The sequence below is a fragment of the Cornus florida genome, unplaced genomic scaffold, assembly GCF_030987335.1.
Source record: "Cornus florida cultivar Cherokee Brave unplaced genomic scaffold, ASM3098733v1 CherokeeBrave_3.0.0_Hap2_Chr07, whole genome shotgun sequence".
Taxonomy (NCBI): domain Eukaryota; kingdom Viridiplantae; phylum Streptophyta; class Magnoliopsida; order Cornales; family Cornaceae; genus Cornus; species Cornus florida.
The window spans coordinates 34,054,113-34,069,139 of record NW_026775577.1 but is presented as its reverse complement, the minus strand read 5'-3'; the positions used below and the strand labels follow the sequence as shown (position 1 = coordinate 34,069,139).

The following is a 15,027-nucleotide window of genomic DNA, read 5'->3' as shown; positions in this document are numbered from 1 at the left end:
ATATTCTTTGACCACGTGGCATGATTGCCTCGAACTATATTTTAGGTATTAACAACAGCCCCCAACTATATGAAAATGGGTTCATACCGAATTTTTGTAGAGTTGTATTTGTTTAGGCCAATTTTTGTGTTCGGCCTGGGACCAGCCAAGGCTAATTTTGCCTTTAAAGTATGGATAACTAAAACCATTTATTAATCGGAAAAAGAAATGAGTATCATTTCTTTGTAATGGCCATTTACACCTGGGCCATATTGAAGCTTCTAACCAATTAATGTTTCATTTACACACCAAAACAGAAACATAATAGCAGTTATAGAACACTTCCAGAGAGAGAAGTTGGAAAAAACCATTGTCATACCCAACGGTTTTGGGTCTCGTTGAGTTGAACTATCGTGGGAAAATTTGATCGTTGTAGTATCTTCGCCAGACTGAAATACTTAGCTCTTAAATAGAAGGAAACTTGCCGGAGGCTATGGATGATGTAAGTTTGTGGATAGAGCTATTGCAGCTTTCGGGTTGGTCTGCAATTTTAGGTGAATGTTGCATTGATAGGGAAAATCAACCCGCACCAAGAGGAGTTTGATGCCATTCAATCTAATGAGAGACCCAATTTATTCCAGCCAACAGTGGGCGAACCTACTGGAATTATATGCATGACTCTTCCGCGATGGGATTGATTGCAACAACGCCTACCGTCACCTTCATGCTCCAACGGATTATGGTCATTCATCCCTGGACCGGTGCCGGCCGTAGGGAAAGTGTTGCATCGTTTTTGAAGTCGCCGCTGGATAACACGGTGGCATAAATAACACCGGCGGCCATGTTACCCGCGAACATGGATGTCGCCGTTAGGTTGCAGCGGACAGTTTGAGGTTTTGGCAGCCGGAAACTAACACCGAGACTAGAACAATTAACGATACCGGCAGAGAAAGTGTGGGCACTGGTATACTTCAGAGCATGAGCATTCGGCCGGAGAGAAAGAAATCGTTTTGGTGAAACGTAAATTTTCTCGCCACTGTCATGGCTTTATTCATGGTCACGGCTCTCCGGATATACCACTCTCATTGTTGCTTCCATCGTTAAATCTCACCAACTGCAACGATCAAGTGTCCACCATAATTCAACCCAGCCTTTTCGGCTGGATGCATGCACCTCGGCAACCTTCCCGGCGCCGCCTTAATCTCATCTAATTCCTTCCGTTGCCAAACATGATGAGGTCGCCCTTCGCTGGTATATCAATTTAAAGTTTTGGAGTTTACAACACTATGATGTGGACACAGTAATTAATTATTATAACATGGTCTTCATCTGCAAACACCCAGTGAGGTGAAGGAGCTCACATGACCCTTTGGACTGGAACGCTTTCTGAAGGTGGTAAGGTTGCACCAGTGGGTTTCTCAAATGAAACGCATCGATCTTGTTGCGGTTCTCAGTGTCGAGCAACAGGACATCAAGGGAATTGTCGTCGATGCTCAACAACGGCACTGACAGCGCCGTCGAAATCGCCATGAGCTTGCCGTCACCTTCCTTCTTCGCCTTGAATGTCAGTGGCGACGGCAGGAAGAAAGCAAATTTTACCGCCGGAAAAACACTCAAGGTTCCAAGGCAAGTATATCACCGACAGCCATCATCCATACCCAGTTTGGATTTTCAGTGATATTTCGCACTGTACACCTGTGAATGTCAAAGAAAATCAAAACGGGTCCAACCATTTACTCCGGTGCGAAGCAATTCTTTGCTTGACCAATAAATCAGCGAGCACCTGGTTAGCAACGGTCATCCGCGGGCTCTGTTAACTGCATCAACAACTCTTCCGGCAATGGGTTTGGTACCACAAATTACCGAAGTTATCAACACCAAAGGACCATCACCCGTTCATCTCCATCACGGAGTTGGTCATGAAGAGAGCATTGGTATGGGCTTGCTTGATGGATTTTTGCCGGCGAAACTCACGGTTCAGGTGGACGAGACGAGGTAACAAAACTCAAGTACTATGACCCTTCATGCTTCAAAGGACCATGATTTGTTCAACCTTGGATCGGCGCTTAATGTGGCAGAAACTCCACTGTCATCGCTTCTCCAGTATATGAGCAAGCTAAAAGCTTCCATAGTTGAGCCAAAATACAAATTGCTAATAAAGTAAGTGAATTCTTCTGTGTTCTTTTTAGAGAGAGAAGTAGGAGAGTTTAAGGGTTTGAGAGGTTGGTTTGTTTGTTTTAATGGGTTTTGAAGTTGTTGTGTCTTTCTGCTCAACAATCTGTGCTATCTTATAGATATACACACACGCAACATTAAAATAAAGATACACACACACACACACACACACACACACACACACATATATATATATGTATATATGTATAGCATGCCTGATGCAATATCACCCATCCAACCATTACCATGCAAACCCATTTCTTACTGGGTACTGACCAATAACTTAAAATAGGTTTCAAGTCAAAGGCATATATTTAAACACGTGGATAGACTTGATGCCTCATCTCAATAGGCTGACTGTTTGGGAGCTCAATGCATATCTTTTTAGACACCATTGTGACAGCAAACAACTAAAGTAGATATAGTTGGTTTTATAGCAGATTCGTGTGCTCAAATAAGTATAGACCACTGGGTACAAGGAATATCTAAATTGCAATCACTCTATCCACAATTGTCGTGCAAGTCCACTTTAATGAATGCTGACCATAACTTAAATTAAGTTGCAAATCAGAGTATACCGAGCATGTGAATGGACCCTGATGTGTTGTCTCTGGCGGCTGGGTTGGGAGCTCAAGGTACCTTTACTAACTGCTGCACTGTTGTACATGCCACAAGCTAATTAAAACAATTGAAGCTTCAGCTATTTTAAAAGTCAACCGTTGTAACTTTTTTGACGCCCCACTCTCTATAGACAACACCAAACCCTGATGCTTAAGTTGGATCTCCCACGTTGGCTGTCAATCACCACTTTAAATATCCCCATTTATTACCGGCCAACTGCTTCTATTATGGACTTACGTTGCCGAGCTATACAAACTCATTCTTCTTAAATTCTTAGTTAGCATATTTGTTCGTGAAACACTGATAGCTCGACAATCCTTGTTTTTCCGCCACCTGAGAGATCTGAAAAGTTAAAGAACAAATCAAAGATTGCCACCACTATGAGAATAAGAAACGCCGAAAACGGCGTCTACTGGTATATGCATATTTTCAGATACATGTTTATACACACACATATATATGCACACTAACATAAAAAACCAGCCTTGGTATTTCATATCGAATGGCTAAATTGAGTGGCCTTAACTTGTATTAAACATGATTGTAAATAAAGCCAAGTGACTGTTTCCTCTTATCAGCTCTTCTCACATTGTGCATTATCCCTTCTTCAATTTTTTAGATAAAGGGTGGCACAAAATATTCAACATTTGCCACCGTAAAAAACACCAGCTCCAGCCAGTCGACTAGTGAGTATCTTGAAGTGAATTTTTCTCTTTGTTAGTAAAAAATAAAATTTTGGCTTCCATTATTCTTCTCGTTGGTCCTTCTCTAATTTAACTTTATTTTCTTTTCCTCAGGATCTCAGCCAATGGGTGGTAATAAAAACGTAACGATCGTTGCTGAGAACACGTCAATTCCGGCTAGTAACAAATCTTCCAGTCAAGCCAGGATTGTTCAAAAACTCGTCAACGAGATCATCGCTACAGATATTTTCAGCACTAGTGAAGTGTTAGCCAGTGTCTTAGGTGCTGACTCCTTACCTAGAATCGGCCTTGCTCCAGCCTTCAAAGATAGTCCACCAACCTCACTTCTTCCCTACTGTCCCTTAGCTGAGGAGCAACTCCCATTTCAGCGTGAGTTCTCTAATCTTGTGGATTCTTCCTACCTTTTCAAAAATTGCCCGATCCCTCAAAGTGACTGGATTGATTGGGTCGATCGGGTTGAACCTCACTACGGATCATTATGGAAGGAGGTCGGCATTTATGATGCCATCATTCTTTCAAAAAATCGAATCTCTATCGATAAGGAGGCTCTCGTCTCATTACTCTTTTTCTGGTCGAGTTCCACCAATGCCTTCCATCTTCGGTGTGGTATGATTGGTCCGACGGTGCAAGATATCTGTTTTCTTACAGGGCTTAGGCCCCACGGTACAGAAATAAATTCACTTCTCACCGTTCCTGAAGTAGCTTATGAATATCCAAAGAAACCTGACGCTTCTGAACGCATTACTACCCATGGCCCTTTTATTAAAGCCAGCAAAGGTAAAGGAACTTCGGTTTCCATCGCCGAGCATATTTCTTTCTTGGTGTACTGGCTGAACAAGTTCTTATTTTGCGTTTCTTCGCTCATAGTCACTAAGGAATTTACTCAATTGGCCCTTGCTCTTCACTCGGGCGAGAAACTTGCTCTCGCTCCTTTTTTGCTTTCTTATCTTTACCGTGGCATCGGGGAATATGTTGCTTCCAACTTCAAAACCTGTTTTGGGCCATTCTGGCTGTTACAACTTTGGGAATACGCATATTTCCCTGAACTTTACCCCGATCTCGACTTGTCGACCGCTGTTCCTATTCCCGGCTATCATTATGCATGTATTCAACCAGGAAAAAGGTCGTTCAAAACCATGTTCTCCTTCTTTTACAAACTCCCTGCATACCGGGCCAGTCATCTTTTCTTGCCATTCTCGCCTAGACCGAGGTGACCTTTGTGGCTTTCCTATCCCCCTGCCCAAGCTCCACCGAGTTGCCAAGACGAACATACATAAACCTGGGCCAGTTTCTTGATTGCTAGGGACGTCTCTTATGGATGTTCAAGAATGGGCTCTCCAAATAGTAAGTGTGGGATGGAGTATTACAATCCCCCACAATTTGCTAGACAATTTGGTCTCACCCAACTCGTTCCACTTCCGCCTTTTCGATCTGTCAATACTTCTTTCTTGGAATGAGTAGTCTTCACCTCAAAAGAAATGGTGGATAGAGTATCCTCTCGGTTTAACCTTCTCTGTAACAAGTTCTCTTTGCAGCCATTTCTGGAAAATCCTGATACTTCTCCATCCTTTGACTACTGATGGGGAAACCATATTGCGGAGGTTATGGTGGAGGATTCTCGCACTATAACAAATAGGATTGCCTCCATTTTTATTAAACCCCAAGGAGCCTCGACCAAGCCATCAAAAGGGATCAGTGTGGCTAATCCTGGTTCTCCCAGTAGGATGAAAAAATCAAAGTCGTCCAAAGAAGGTACACACTCATACTTACATATATATAAATACCAAGTTCTATGCCTTAAATCATAAGAATATCTTTTCCTTTATGCAGCTGTTGACTTCTATGACCCATTGGGAGTTTCTGATCATGAGGCAGAAATGCCTGAGGCTGACGAGGAAAACGTGGTGCCCCCCAAGAGGCCTAAGGTTTTCCTTATGAATTCTTTAAAGCATAATCTCTTAGAACTTTAGCTTACTTATATGTACCACCTATATACCCCTTTTTTAACCTCAATGGTATTCCAGGTGATCAGGGTAGGGAAAGGAAAAAAACAGGTTACCTCAGTCAGGACCACCAACCTTTTACCTCTGATCGATGAAGAGGAGGAAGAAAATCCTGACCCCTTGATGCCATCGACTTTCTCAGTTGAGACAAATATCTCTACCAGCCGTGAGGTAACTAGGCTTTGTTTTTACTTCTAGTATCAATGTACCTTGCTGATTCTAATGGCATCTTTATGGACAGGTTTCCTCACACTCGGCTAGGTCGTTGTCAAGAGATAGGATCAACACTTGTGATGGCATTGCGAATGCTAATCACCCTCGCACTAGTGGAGTCGAGTGTCAACAAGCCACTACTCAACCAAACATTGTCTTTCATCAGTTTGATGGGGCTGAGGTGATTTTCAAGATGATCTTTCAGTACATCTCCCGTATATCTTTATCAAAGTTAGGCATTCAGAAATATTCTTTTCTTACAGGTTGCCCCGGGCACACAACTAAGAGTTCCAAGCCCTTACTCTGCACCAGCGTATGCTACCAGACGCACCTTTGGCCACGTGACTCGGCCTTCACCAGTTGGTGTGAGTATTTATGACTTATTCTCTCATTCAAGCCTTGACTCGTTTTACTAAATTCCTTTCATTCATAGGCTGGCTCAAATTCTCAGTCCCAACCGCCCCTTCAAACTTATAGCACGATCGATGACTTTGATGCCTACTTTTTCGAGATAGCGGCTGGGTTTGATCTAGATCCCTTGATGAGTGAGCCAGTTGTTGTGCCTACGTCTTCCAGTCATTCGCCAGATATTGAGGGGGCAAAAAGATTACTAGTCACCGTCGTGTCCCGAGACCTCTCTGAGATGCCAAGTTTGGCTGCTGATGTGACTGATGCCATGTCTGTCTTGATAGATCATCATGACTTAAGTCAAGAACAGATAAACCATCTTCAATCTGTCCAGAGTCGATTCCCGACTCTTGTCTCTGATTTTCAGCTCTCCTCTCAGAAGGCTGGTGATCTGTCGTCTACGATCCATGAAAAGCTGCAGGAGCAAGAATCTTTGATTCAACAAGAGAAAGACAATGTTTCCCATTTTCGGACCTTAAAATTAACTCATGTTAAGGAAAACCAGGGAGCAGCAGAGATCGAATGGGAGAAAGAACGTCTCAAGATGGAATTGACTGGAACTGCCCGGTCAAGAGAAGGACTTACTATTCAGATGAAGGAGATTTATCAAAAGAATGTGGAAATTGATCAGCAGAGAGAATCAGTCTTAAAAGAAATTCCTCGACTGAGGACTGAGAAGGCCAAAGAGGATGAAAAAATGGCCATGTCTAAGAAAGAGTGGGATGAGCTCAGGAGTCATTTTGTTTATCTGCAAAGAAAATGATAGGTACTGACTCTTATAAACTTTTGTACTCAATGAAAACAATGAATGAAATGCATGTCTCTATGGCTTCTGGTTATTTAACCATCTTTGGTTTTATTCTCCATTGTCTCCCACATTGTAGGATAATAAGTTTTTAAGTATCGGCCATTAATCGGTCGAGGGTGTATTTCCCCGTCAAGATCTTGCAAATGATATGCGCCTCCCTTCAAGACTTTGTAAACCATAAATGGACCTTCCCAATTTGTGACCATTTTCCATATTTTCGATCATTCACACCCATTGGGAGGACAGTCTTCCAAACCAAGTCACTTTCACCGAAGATTTTGGCCTTAACACGCTTGTTATATGCCCTCGCTACTCGCCTCTTCTGAACTTGTATGTGGTCAAGAGCCCTTAACCTTACTTCGTCTAGGTCCTCCAATTCGACCAACATAGACTCATTATATTCAGCAGGGGTCAAATTATTTTGCAATGCGAATCTCATTGACCGCACAGTCATTTCCATAGGCAAAACTGCATCATGCCCATAGGTGAGCATGAATGGAGTCACACCTGTGCTTAACCGTTGAGAAGTCCTATATGCCCAAAGTGCTTCTGATAACAGTTCATGCCACACCCTAGGGTTATCTTCCACCATTTTTTCAATGATGCCTTTTAGCGTCTTATTAGATGACTTGGCTTGACCATTTCCTTGTGCAAAGTGAGGGGTTGAGTTTAGGAGCTTGATCCCGTACTCTGCTGCAAATGCCTGCACTTCTTTGGCAACAAGGGCTGAACCTCGATCAGTTGTGATTGATTCTGGGATCCCACATCTATGAATAACATGTTTGATAAACCGAATCACATCTTCTTGGTGCACTGACTTCATGGGCACCGCTTCGACCCACTTGGTAAAGTAGTCAGTTGCCACAATGATAAAACAATGTTGTTTAGAAGAAGGTGGATAAACTTTCCCTATCAAATCCATAGCCCAGCCTCTAAAAGGCCATGGTTTTATGATTGGTTGAAATTCAATCACCGGGGCTCTATGGATTGGCCCATGCCTTTGACATGCTTGACATCCTTTGGCGTATGTGATACAATCTTTAAGCATCCCGGGCTAGTAATAAGCATACCTTCTAATCAGCCACTTCATTTTTATTCCAGCTTGGTGAGCACCACATATCCCTTCATGGGTCTCTCCCATTACTTTCATGGCTTCTTTCTTACTGACACACCTTAAGAGTAGGTCATCTTTAATGCTCTTCCTGAATAGGTCTCCATCAATCATCACAAACTTAAGAGCTTTGATCTTTAGCTTCTTGTCAGCCTTAGGGTCTGGATTTTTGAGAAAATCGACGATTGGTGTTCTCCAATCATTATCTTCTATCTCCTCTTCCACCTCGATTGCAAAAACCTCTGCCAACAATTCTTCCCTCACCTTAACTGAGGGTAATGATTTTCTTTTTATTCTGATCAAATTCTCCATTATTCCTTCTGGCACCCTAACGCCAGATGCTATTTGAGCCAAATCATTGGCCTCTTTATTATGCAATCTATAAACATGCTTGACCTTTACCTCTGCAAATTCTTGTAGTAATTGCATGGCTATAGAGTGAAATGGTTTGTGGTGCCAACTTTGGCACTTGAAATTGTTAGACAACTGACCGATCACTAGACTTGAATCGCCTATGATTTCAACGGTCTGTGCCCTCATCTCTAAGAGTATTTCAAGACCAATAATTAGAGCTTTATATTCTGCTTGATTGTTAGAACATTTGAAATCTAGAAAGAAAGAATATGTTGTTTTCCTGCCATTTGGTGCAATTATTATAACTCCAACTCCCCCGACATCATTTGCGCTGGATCCATCAAAGATTAGAGTCCAAGGAGTTAGTTGAATAGCACATAACTCCATTGCATCATAAATTCCCGGATCAACATCCAAGCATGGATGGTCAGCTAGGAAATCAGCAAGTGCTTGGCCCTTTACGGCCCTTTGAGGCACATATTGCAAACTGAATTCCATAAGGGCCAAGGACCACTTGCCTATTTGTCCAGAAATTATAGGACGAGAAAACATATACTTAATTAAGTCAGTGGCACAAATCACATAAACTAAAACAGGTAGCATATATATTCTCAATTTGTGAGCAGCAAAATACAAAGCAAGACACATTTTTTCGATTGGCGTATATCGACGCTCAACCGGTGTCAAAATACGACTAAGGTAATACACTGCCTGTTCTTTCCCTACTTCATTATCTTGGGCTAACAAACTTCCGATTGACTCATCCGCGGCTGAAATATATAACTTCAGCGGCTGTTTCTTCCTAGGTGGCATAAGGACAGGAGGGTTAGCAAGATATTCCTTGATCGATTCAAACACATGTTGGTGATGCTTTTCCCATCAAAAGTCCTCCTCTAATTTGAGCTTTAAGAGCGGAGAAAAGGTATGGATCTTTCCAGCACGGTTTGAAATAAACCTTCCCAAGTATGTGATTTGACCAATTAGTCTTTGTAACTCTTTCTTGTTGCGAGGTGGTTGAGCTTCGATGATCGCCCTAGCTTTATTCTTGTCGATCTCGATACCCCTCCGATGCACCAGGAACCCTAGAAAGTTCCCCGCTGTCAATCCAAAGGCGCATTTAAGTGGGTTCATCTTCAAAACATGGGTTCGCATTCTCTCAAATGATCTCCTCAAGTCGGCCAGATGTTTCGCCTTTGTCGCTGATTTCACTACCACGTCGTCAATGTATACTTCCATAAATTTCCCAATCATGTCATGGAAGATTGCATTCATAGCTCGTTGATAAGTGGCTCCGGCATTTTTTAAACCAAAGGGCATCACCACCCATTCAAAAGTGCTTATGGCTCCCGGACATCTAAATGTCGTTTTGTTAACATCATCCTCTGCTATGAATATCTGGTTGTATCCTGAGTGACCGTCCATGAATGACAGAATCTCATTCTTGGCGGCCGCATCAATCAATTGATCGGCCATGGGCATTGGATACTCATCTTTTGGAGTAGCTGAATTTAAATTCCTGAAGTCTACGCACACCCTAATCTTTCCATTCTTCTTAACCACGGGAACGATATTGGATAGCCAATCGCAATACCTTGTGGTCCGGATGAATCCAGCTTTGAGCAACCTCTCAATTTCCTCCTTCACTTTCATAGTCACTTCTGTTGACATACGTCTAGGCGCTTGCTTGAATGGTCTAAAACCTTCTTTTATAGGTAGTCGATGCTCGACTAGCTGCCTTGGTAATCCCGGCATCTCAGTGTAATTCCAAGCAAAACAATCCTTATATTCTCTAAGCAACAAGATCAGTTCAGCTTTAAAGTCAAGTTCTAGAAGATCACTTATGTAAGTTGGCCGAGGCTCTTCTTCTGCTCCAAAATTTATCTCCAACAAGGGATCCTGAACATCGGCTTTCAAATCCTCTAGCTTAGCTGGGACTGCATCTAGCTCTTCTAGCTGAATAACATCTCGACAATCCCCTGACTCACCTTCTTTTATGATTTCGGCCATATTGGCCGACATATCACTCCACAACATTGCCCGTCTTTCGGCGAGATATGCTCTCAGCCGTGCCATGCTAGCCTTAAATGCTAGCATTTTCTCCTTCTCCTTTTGGGCTTGGTTCATTAACAACCTGTTGTTCATCAACTTCAACTATCGGCCTTGGCTCGTAAATAACACTTGGCCTTGATAGTTCCTTGAATAAATCGGATAAGTCCCCGTCTGTCAAAATTTTCCTCATCGTCGCCTTCTCAGGCTTGCCATACTTGTCACAACCAATGAGCCTCACAGGACCTATTTCCTCCTCATACAAAACTGCATCAGCCACATGGACCCGGGCTTCGAAAGGCTTATTGTCTCCCCATATGACTTGGATTTCATCCCCATCCCAGAAAATCATAAATTGGTGGAGGGTAGAAGGGATACAGAAATGTGGGTGTAACCAATCACGCCCAATCAAAGCGTTGTAAGCCGCCCCTGCGTCGACTACGAAGAATGCAGTCATGGTCTTACATTTTCCAACTGTCATTTCCAAGGTGACCATCACTCTGGTCTTGGCTCTGCCCCCCGTGAAATTACTGACTGTCAAGTCAGTGGGAATCAAGTCATCTTTCGTTTTTTGCAGCAACCTCATGGTATTCATCGAAAGGATATTAACCGCAGATCCATTATCTATCAGTGTTCGAGACACTGGCATCCCTTCTAGGAACACTCTGATATAGAGTGGTTTCAAGTGTTGAGACATTGCCGCAGAAGGCTTCTCAAAAATCACCCTTGCCGCCTGATCTCTCCCAATAGTCACTGACTCATCATCTCGTGGTTTAGCTCTTATCACAGCGACTTTCTATTTCTTATCTTCAGAGACCAACTCAGATGGGTTTTCAATAATCTCTGGAACTTCCTGACCTTCATCATCGATCACCTCGACGTCTCCTTCCATAACGGAGGGTTGATCAGGTTTAGCCTCAAAAATATGAGGCAAGGTAAGAACCATATTGCAATTCACAACTCCTTCAAATGAACCAAATTTGATACCCTTTGAACCATCATCCTCGTCATCCAGGTCGAGTTCATCATCACCAAATCCTGCTTCATCTTCAGCTTCTTTCATGGAGGAAGACGCGCATTTCTCTTCAGTGCATCCATTTCCGTCTGCACTATCTTCCTCGGATTTTCCTTTCGGATCACTTTTTGAATCTTGCTTGATAGGTTCTCTCCTAAGCAAAGTCACCTTCTCTGGCTGTGGAGCTGAATATTTTTCTTCCATTCTCTTTAACTCAGTTTTCATCCGCTGCCACCGTCTTACTTTAGTGCGAGTCATGAATGCTGGCGGGATATCCCTGACCCTAGAGAACTTTGGATGACTCACCCTTGACCATCGACCATCGTCAATGACTGGTGGCTTGACCATCCTTTGCCTATGGTTTAGGTGGTTAACTGATGTCTCAGCCTGGCGAGCCACATTTGAGTCATGCTCTCTCGGCTTCCAGACAGCATGAGTAAGATTCCTTGACTGACTGTTGGAGTTCACTTCTCGCCTTCGCTTGTGATGCTCATTGGTATTAGACCTTCTATCAGGCCATGTTAATCAACTTGTCACAGGCACCCTAGACGAGGGTGACCTAGGTCTGTTTTCATGACGTGAACTTCTAGGACATCCTCGAGTGTCGCTATGGAACCTCTCTCGGTCCCTTCCAATGTCTGTCTTGCATTTAGGGCATAATCCTTGCTTGATCAGCGCCAGTTGAGCCTCCCGCAACTCCTTTTCTAAGTCATCCTTAGACCTTGGAGTTTCCTTAACCATTGGCTTCTTTCCTTCAGCCTTGCTTTCTCTGTTAGCTGAAGTATCCTCAAAATCAATTCAGGCTTAGCTAAAGCTTTACATACATATGGTTTTTTTGAAATAATTTCAATAGCATCGACCTTTAGGTCATCATATACTGTATCAACTATGTGTATCTCATAATTAGGGTCCTTATAAGAGGTCCCCCGAGAGGAGTTTTTCCTCTCGTTTTCCTCTCGTAAGATTTTTTCATACTTGGTAACCCTATCGGCTAATCCTCGAACTTCTTTCGTAATTCAAAGTCTAAACCGCTAAGGGCCAAGTTGACAAACTCTTCTTCAGGCAAAGTAAGTTGGCACCTATTTCGTGCCTTCTTAAACCTAGCCAAAAATGTCTCAACATCCTCATTTGGTAACTGATGGATCCTAGATAGGTCGGACATAGAGACTTCTGGTTCTGTCCTATAAAACTGATCATGGAACACATCCTGCAACTGTTGCCAAGTGTGGATGGAATTTGGTGGCAAGTTTAGATACCACTTGAAGGCAGTCTCAGTGAGGGTATTAGAGAATAGCTTCATTTTATACCAATCGTTGTTACTGAGTGGCCCACATTTTAATGTGACTCATGATCATGACCATTGAGACTGAAAGTCATAACCATACTGACTGAGAAAGTTTTGGCCTAAACTCATGATCATGACCGTTAAGACTGAGAGTCCCAATCGTGACCTGTTATAAGCTCCAAACCTCATCTCAGCTTTAATGGCCTAAAAAATCCACTCTTCTTAATTCCCAACCTTAAACCTGATCACCCTGATTAGAAATTAATCTTTCACCCTAATGATCATAGGTTGACCCAAGGTTCGGACCTCATATTCTTTGACCACGTGGCATAATTGCCTCGAACTATATTTTAGGTGTTAACACTTTGTAGTGCATATCACTGATAAGCGCCGAATAACAAAGTCCAGTTATTAATTATTTTATGTAGATTAACTCCAATTCTATGTTTTTATGCATTTTCAGGTTCATTGGCCAAAATGGAACAAGAATAAGGCCTTGTGGAATCCTGAGCAACAAAAGGTGCCAATGCTGAATTCTGGCAGCAGTAGAGCCTGGACTTTGCTTGCCATTTTGACCTTCCAAACTCGAGAACTGGACTTCCCTCATAACATGAAAGATTTAGAGCTCTGAATCAGCTTTCCAAATCTTCAAGTGGTTCATCATTCGGAGTTCGGAGCAGAGAGTTATGATCTTCACAACAGAGGTGCGCAGAACTGCCTAGCAGCACTGATGTACTGCCTTTCTCCCCATTTTCGACCAACCAGACTTGAGAATTGGGTCTTCATCAAAACATGAAGTTTTTAAAGCACTGAATCAGCTCTCCAAAGCTTCAAACAGATCGTCATTCGGAGTTTGGGGCACAAAGTTATAGCAGTTTTCCCAAAATAGGTCAGCACTGAGCAAGAGGAGCATGTTGCACATTGCACTAAGTTAGAGTGCTCGAAGTCACCAAGCGTGTGCTCGAAAATCAGGCAGAATGCCCTTCGGAAATGGCTCATTTCAGCCCACTTGCACATTGGTTTCCTCAATGCCATCTTCCTTCTTTATGAAGTGGTTGGAGGTGTTCCTTGGAGGAGAGAGGGTATTGTTGGAGCATAAAAGGCTACCCAAAGGCCACATATATGATCAAGCTTTATCTTGAGCAAGAGAAAGGAGAGAGAAGAGAGCAAGGAGAAGGGTGTTCTTGAGTGCTACAGTAGGAGCTCGAAAATGGAGATGAGGATGATGCTTCTTCCTTCTTCTAGCTCACCAATGGGTAACTAAACCTCATCTAGGGAGGTGATGAAACCCCTCCCTTGTAAGCATGCGTTAGTATAGTTTATTTTTGGGGATTACAATGTATTTTTGATAGTCTTTCCATGGTCAAGAGCCTCATTTTTGTTGTAATGAATGTTGAATGTTTTAAATGATTATTGTGAGTTATTCATCTTGTCTTGGATGGTTGCTTTTCTTAATCATATTGCTTGCACTTCCATGGTGACAATGGAAGTTAGATCATGGAATGGTTTTAATGGCATGGAGTTGGAGAACCTAGATAGTTCATGGCTTAGGGTTTCCCTTTGATGGGCTATACTTGATTCTTAGCTTTATGTGCATTCACCATTTAAATTAGGGCTTGATAATCCTTGGCTTAGTAAGCATGTTCTAAGCTACATTTTAGTTTAGGTAGTTGATCATGTGAACCTTTGATGGTTTATTCTTGCCTTTCTAATTAAATGAACTTCTTAAGGATATTATAGCAACCTAGTATTGTTATGTATCATGACTATCATATATGTTGTTTTCCCCTTAAATTAATCTTAACCTAGCATGTGTATAGGGATGGAGGTGGATTCATTTCCCTAGCCTTCTTTACTTGTACTTCACTCCCTTGAATTCTTGCAATTTATTGTTTTATGCACTTTTAATTTCCTAGCTTAAGTGACATCCAACAAAACCTCTATACACCCTTCATCATTCTAAGAATGATTCTAGACATTTAGGTTGTATTAGACTAGCGTAGTCCCTGTGGTTCGACTTACCCGACCAATAGCCCTATTTTACAATGATTCGTGCTATTGCGAAGGTTGATGTTAATTGACCAACCGATCAATTTTTGGCGCCGTTGCCGGGGACTGCAAACGGTTTAGCAACCAAAGTTTAGGGTTAAATTTAGTTTGATTGTGAATATTGTGTCTTGTGAATACTCCTTGTGTGTTTTGACCACCTTTGTGTTTTAAGTGTTGTAAGATTCTAGGGACTCGAAGCTCGCCGTGGGAATGCTAGCAAATCGTAAGTCTAGAGGACCCCAGGTAAGTCTCGTGA

The 15,027-nt window shown here is 42.5% G+C and overlaps 1 protein-coding gene across 1 annotated transcript; it reads right to left on the bottom strand.

The window, feature by feature from the left end:
* Nucleotides 1-7,071: 7,071 nt before the first annotated feature.
* On the bottom strand, nucleotides 7,072-9,189 carry LOC132316553 (uncharacterized). The gene is made up of 2 exons (XM_059815030.1): nucleotides 7,982-9,189; nucleotides 7,072-7,843 (listed from the first exon to the last, which is right to left on the bottom strand). The coding sequence occupies exons 1-2, from the start codon at nucleotides 9,187-9,189 to the stop codon at nucleotides 7,072-7,074; spliced, it is 1,980 nt and encodes a 659-aa protein (XP_059671013.1).
* Between the last annotated feature and the right edge of the window lie 5,838 nt (nucleotides 9,190-15,027).

Excerpts from the sequence above, each read along its gene's own strand:
- LOC132316553 (XM_059815030.1), bottom strand. The coding sequence starts at position 9,189 with ATGCCACCTAGGAAGAAACAGCCGCTGAAGTTATATATTTCAGCCGCG. Across the intron at positions 7,844-7,981 it reads ATGAAGTGGCTGATTAGAAG|AGGCTGGGCTATGGATTTGA; the intron begins GTATGCTTATTA and ends ATGGCCTTTTAG.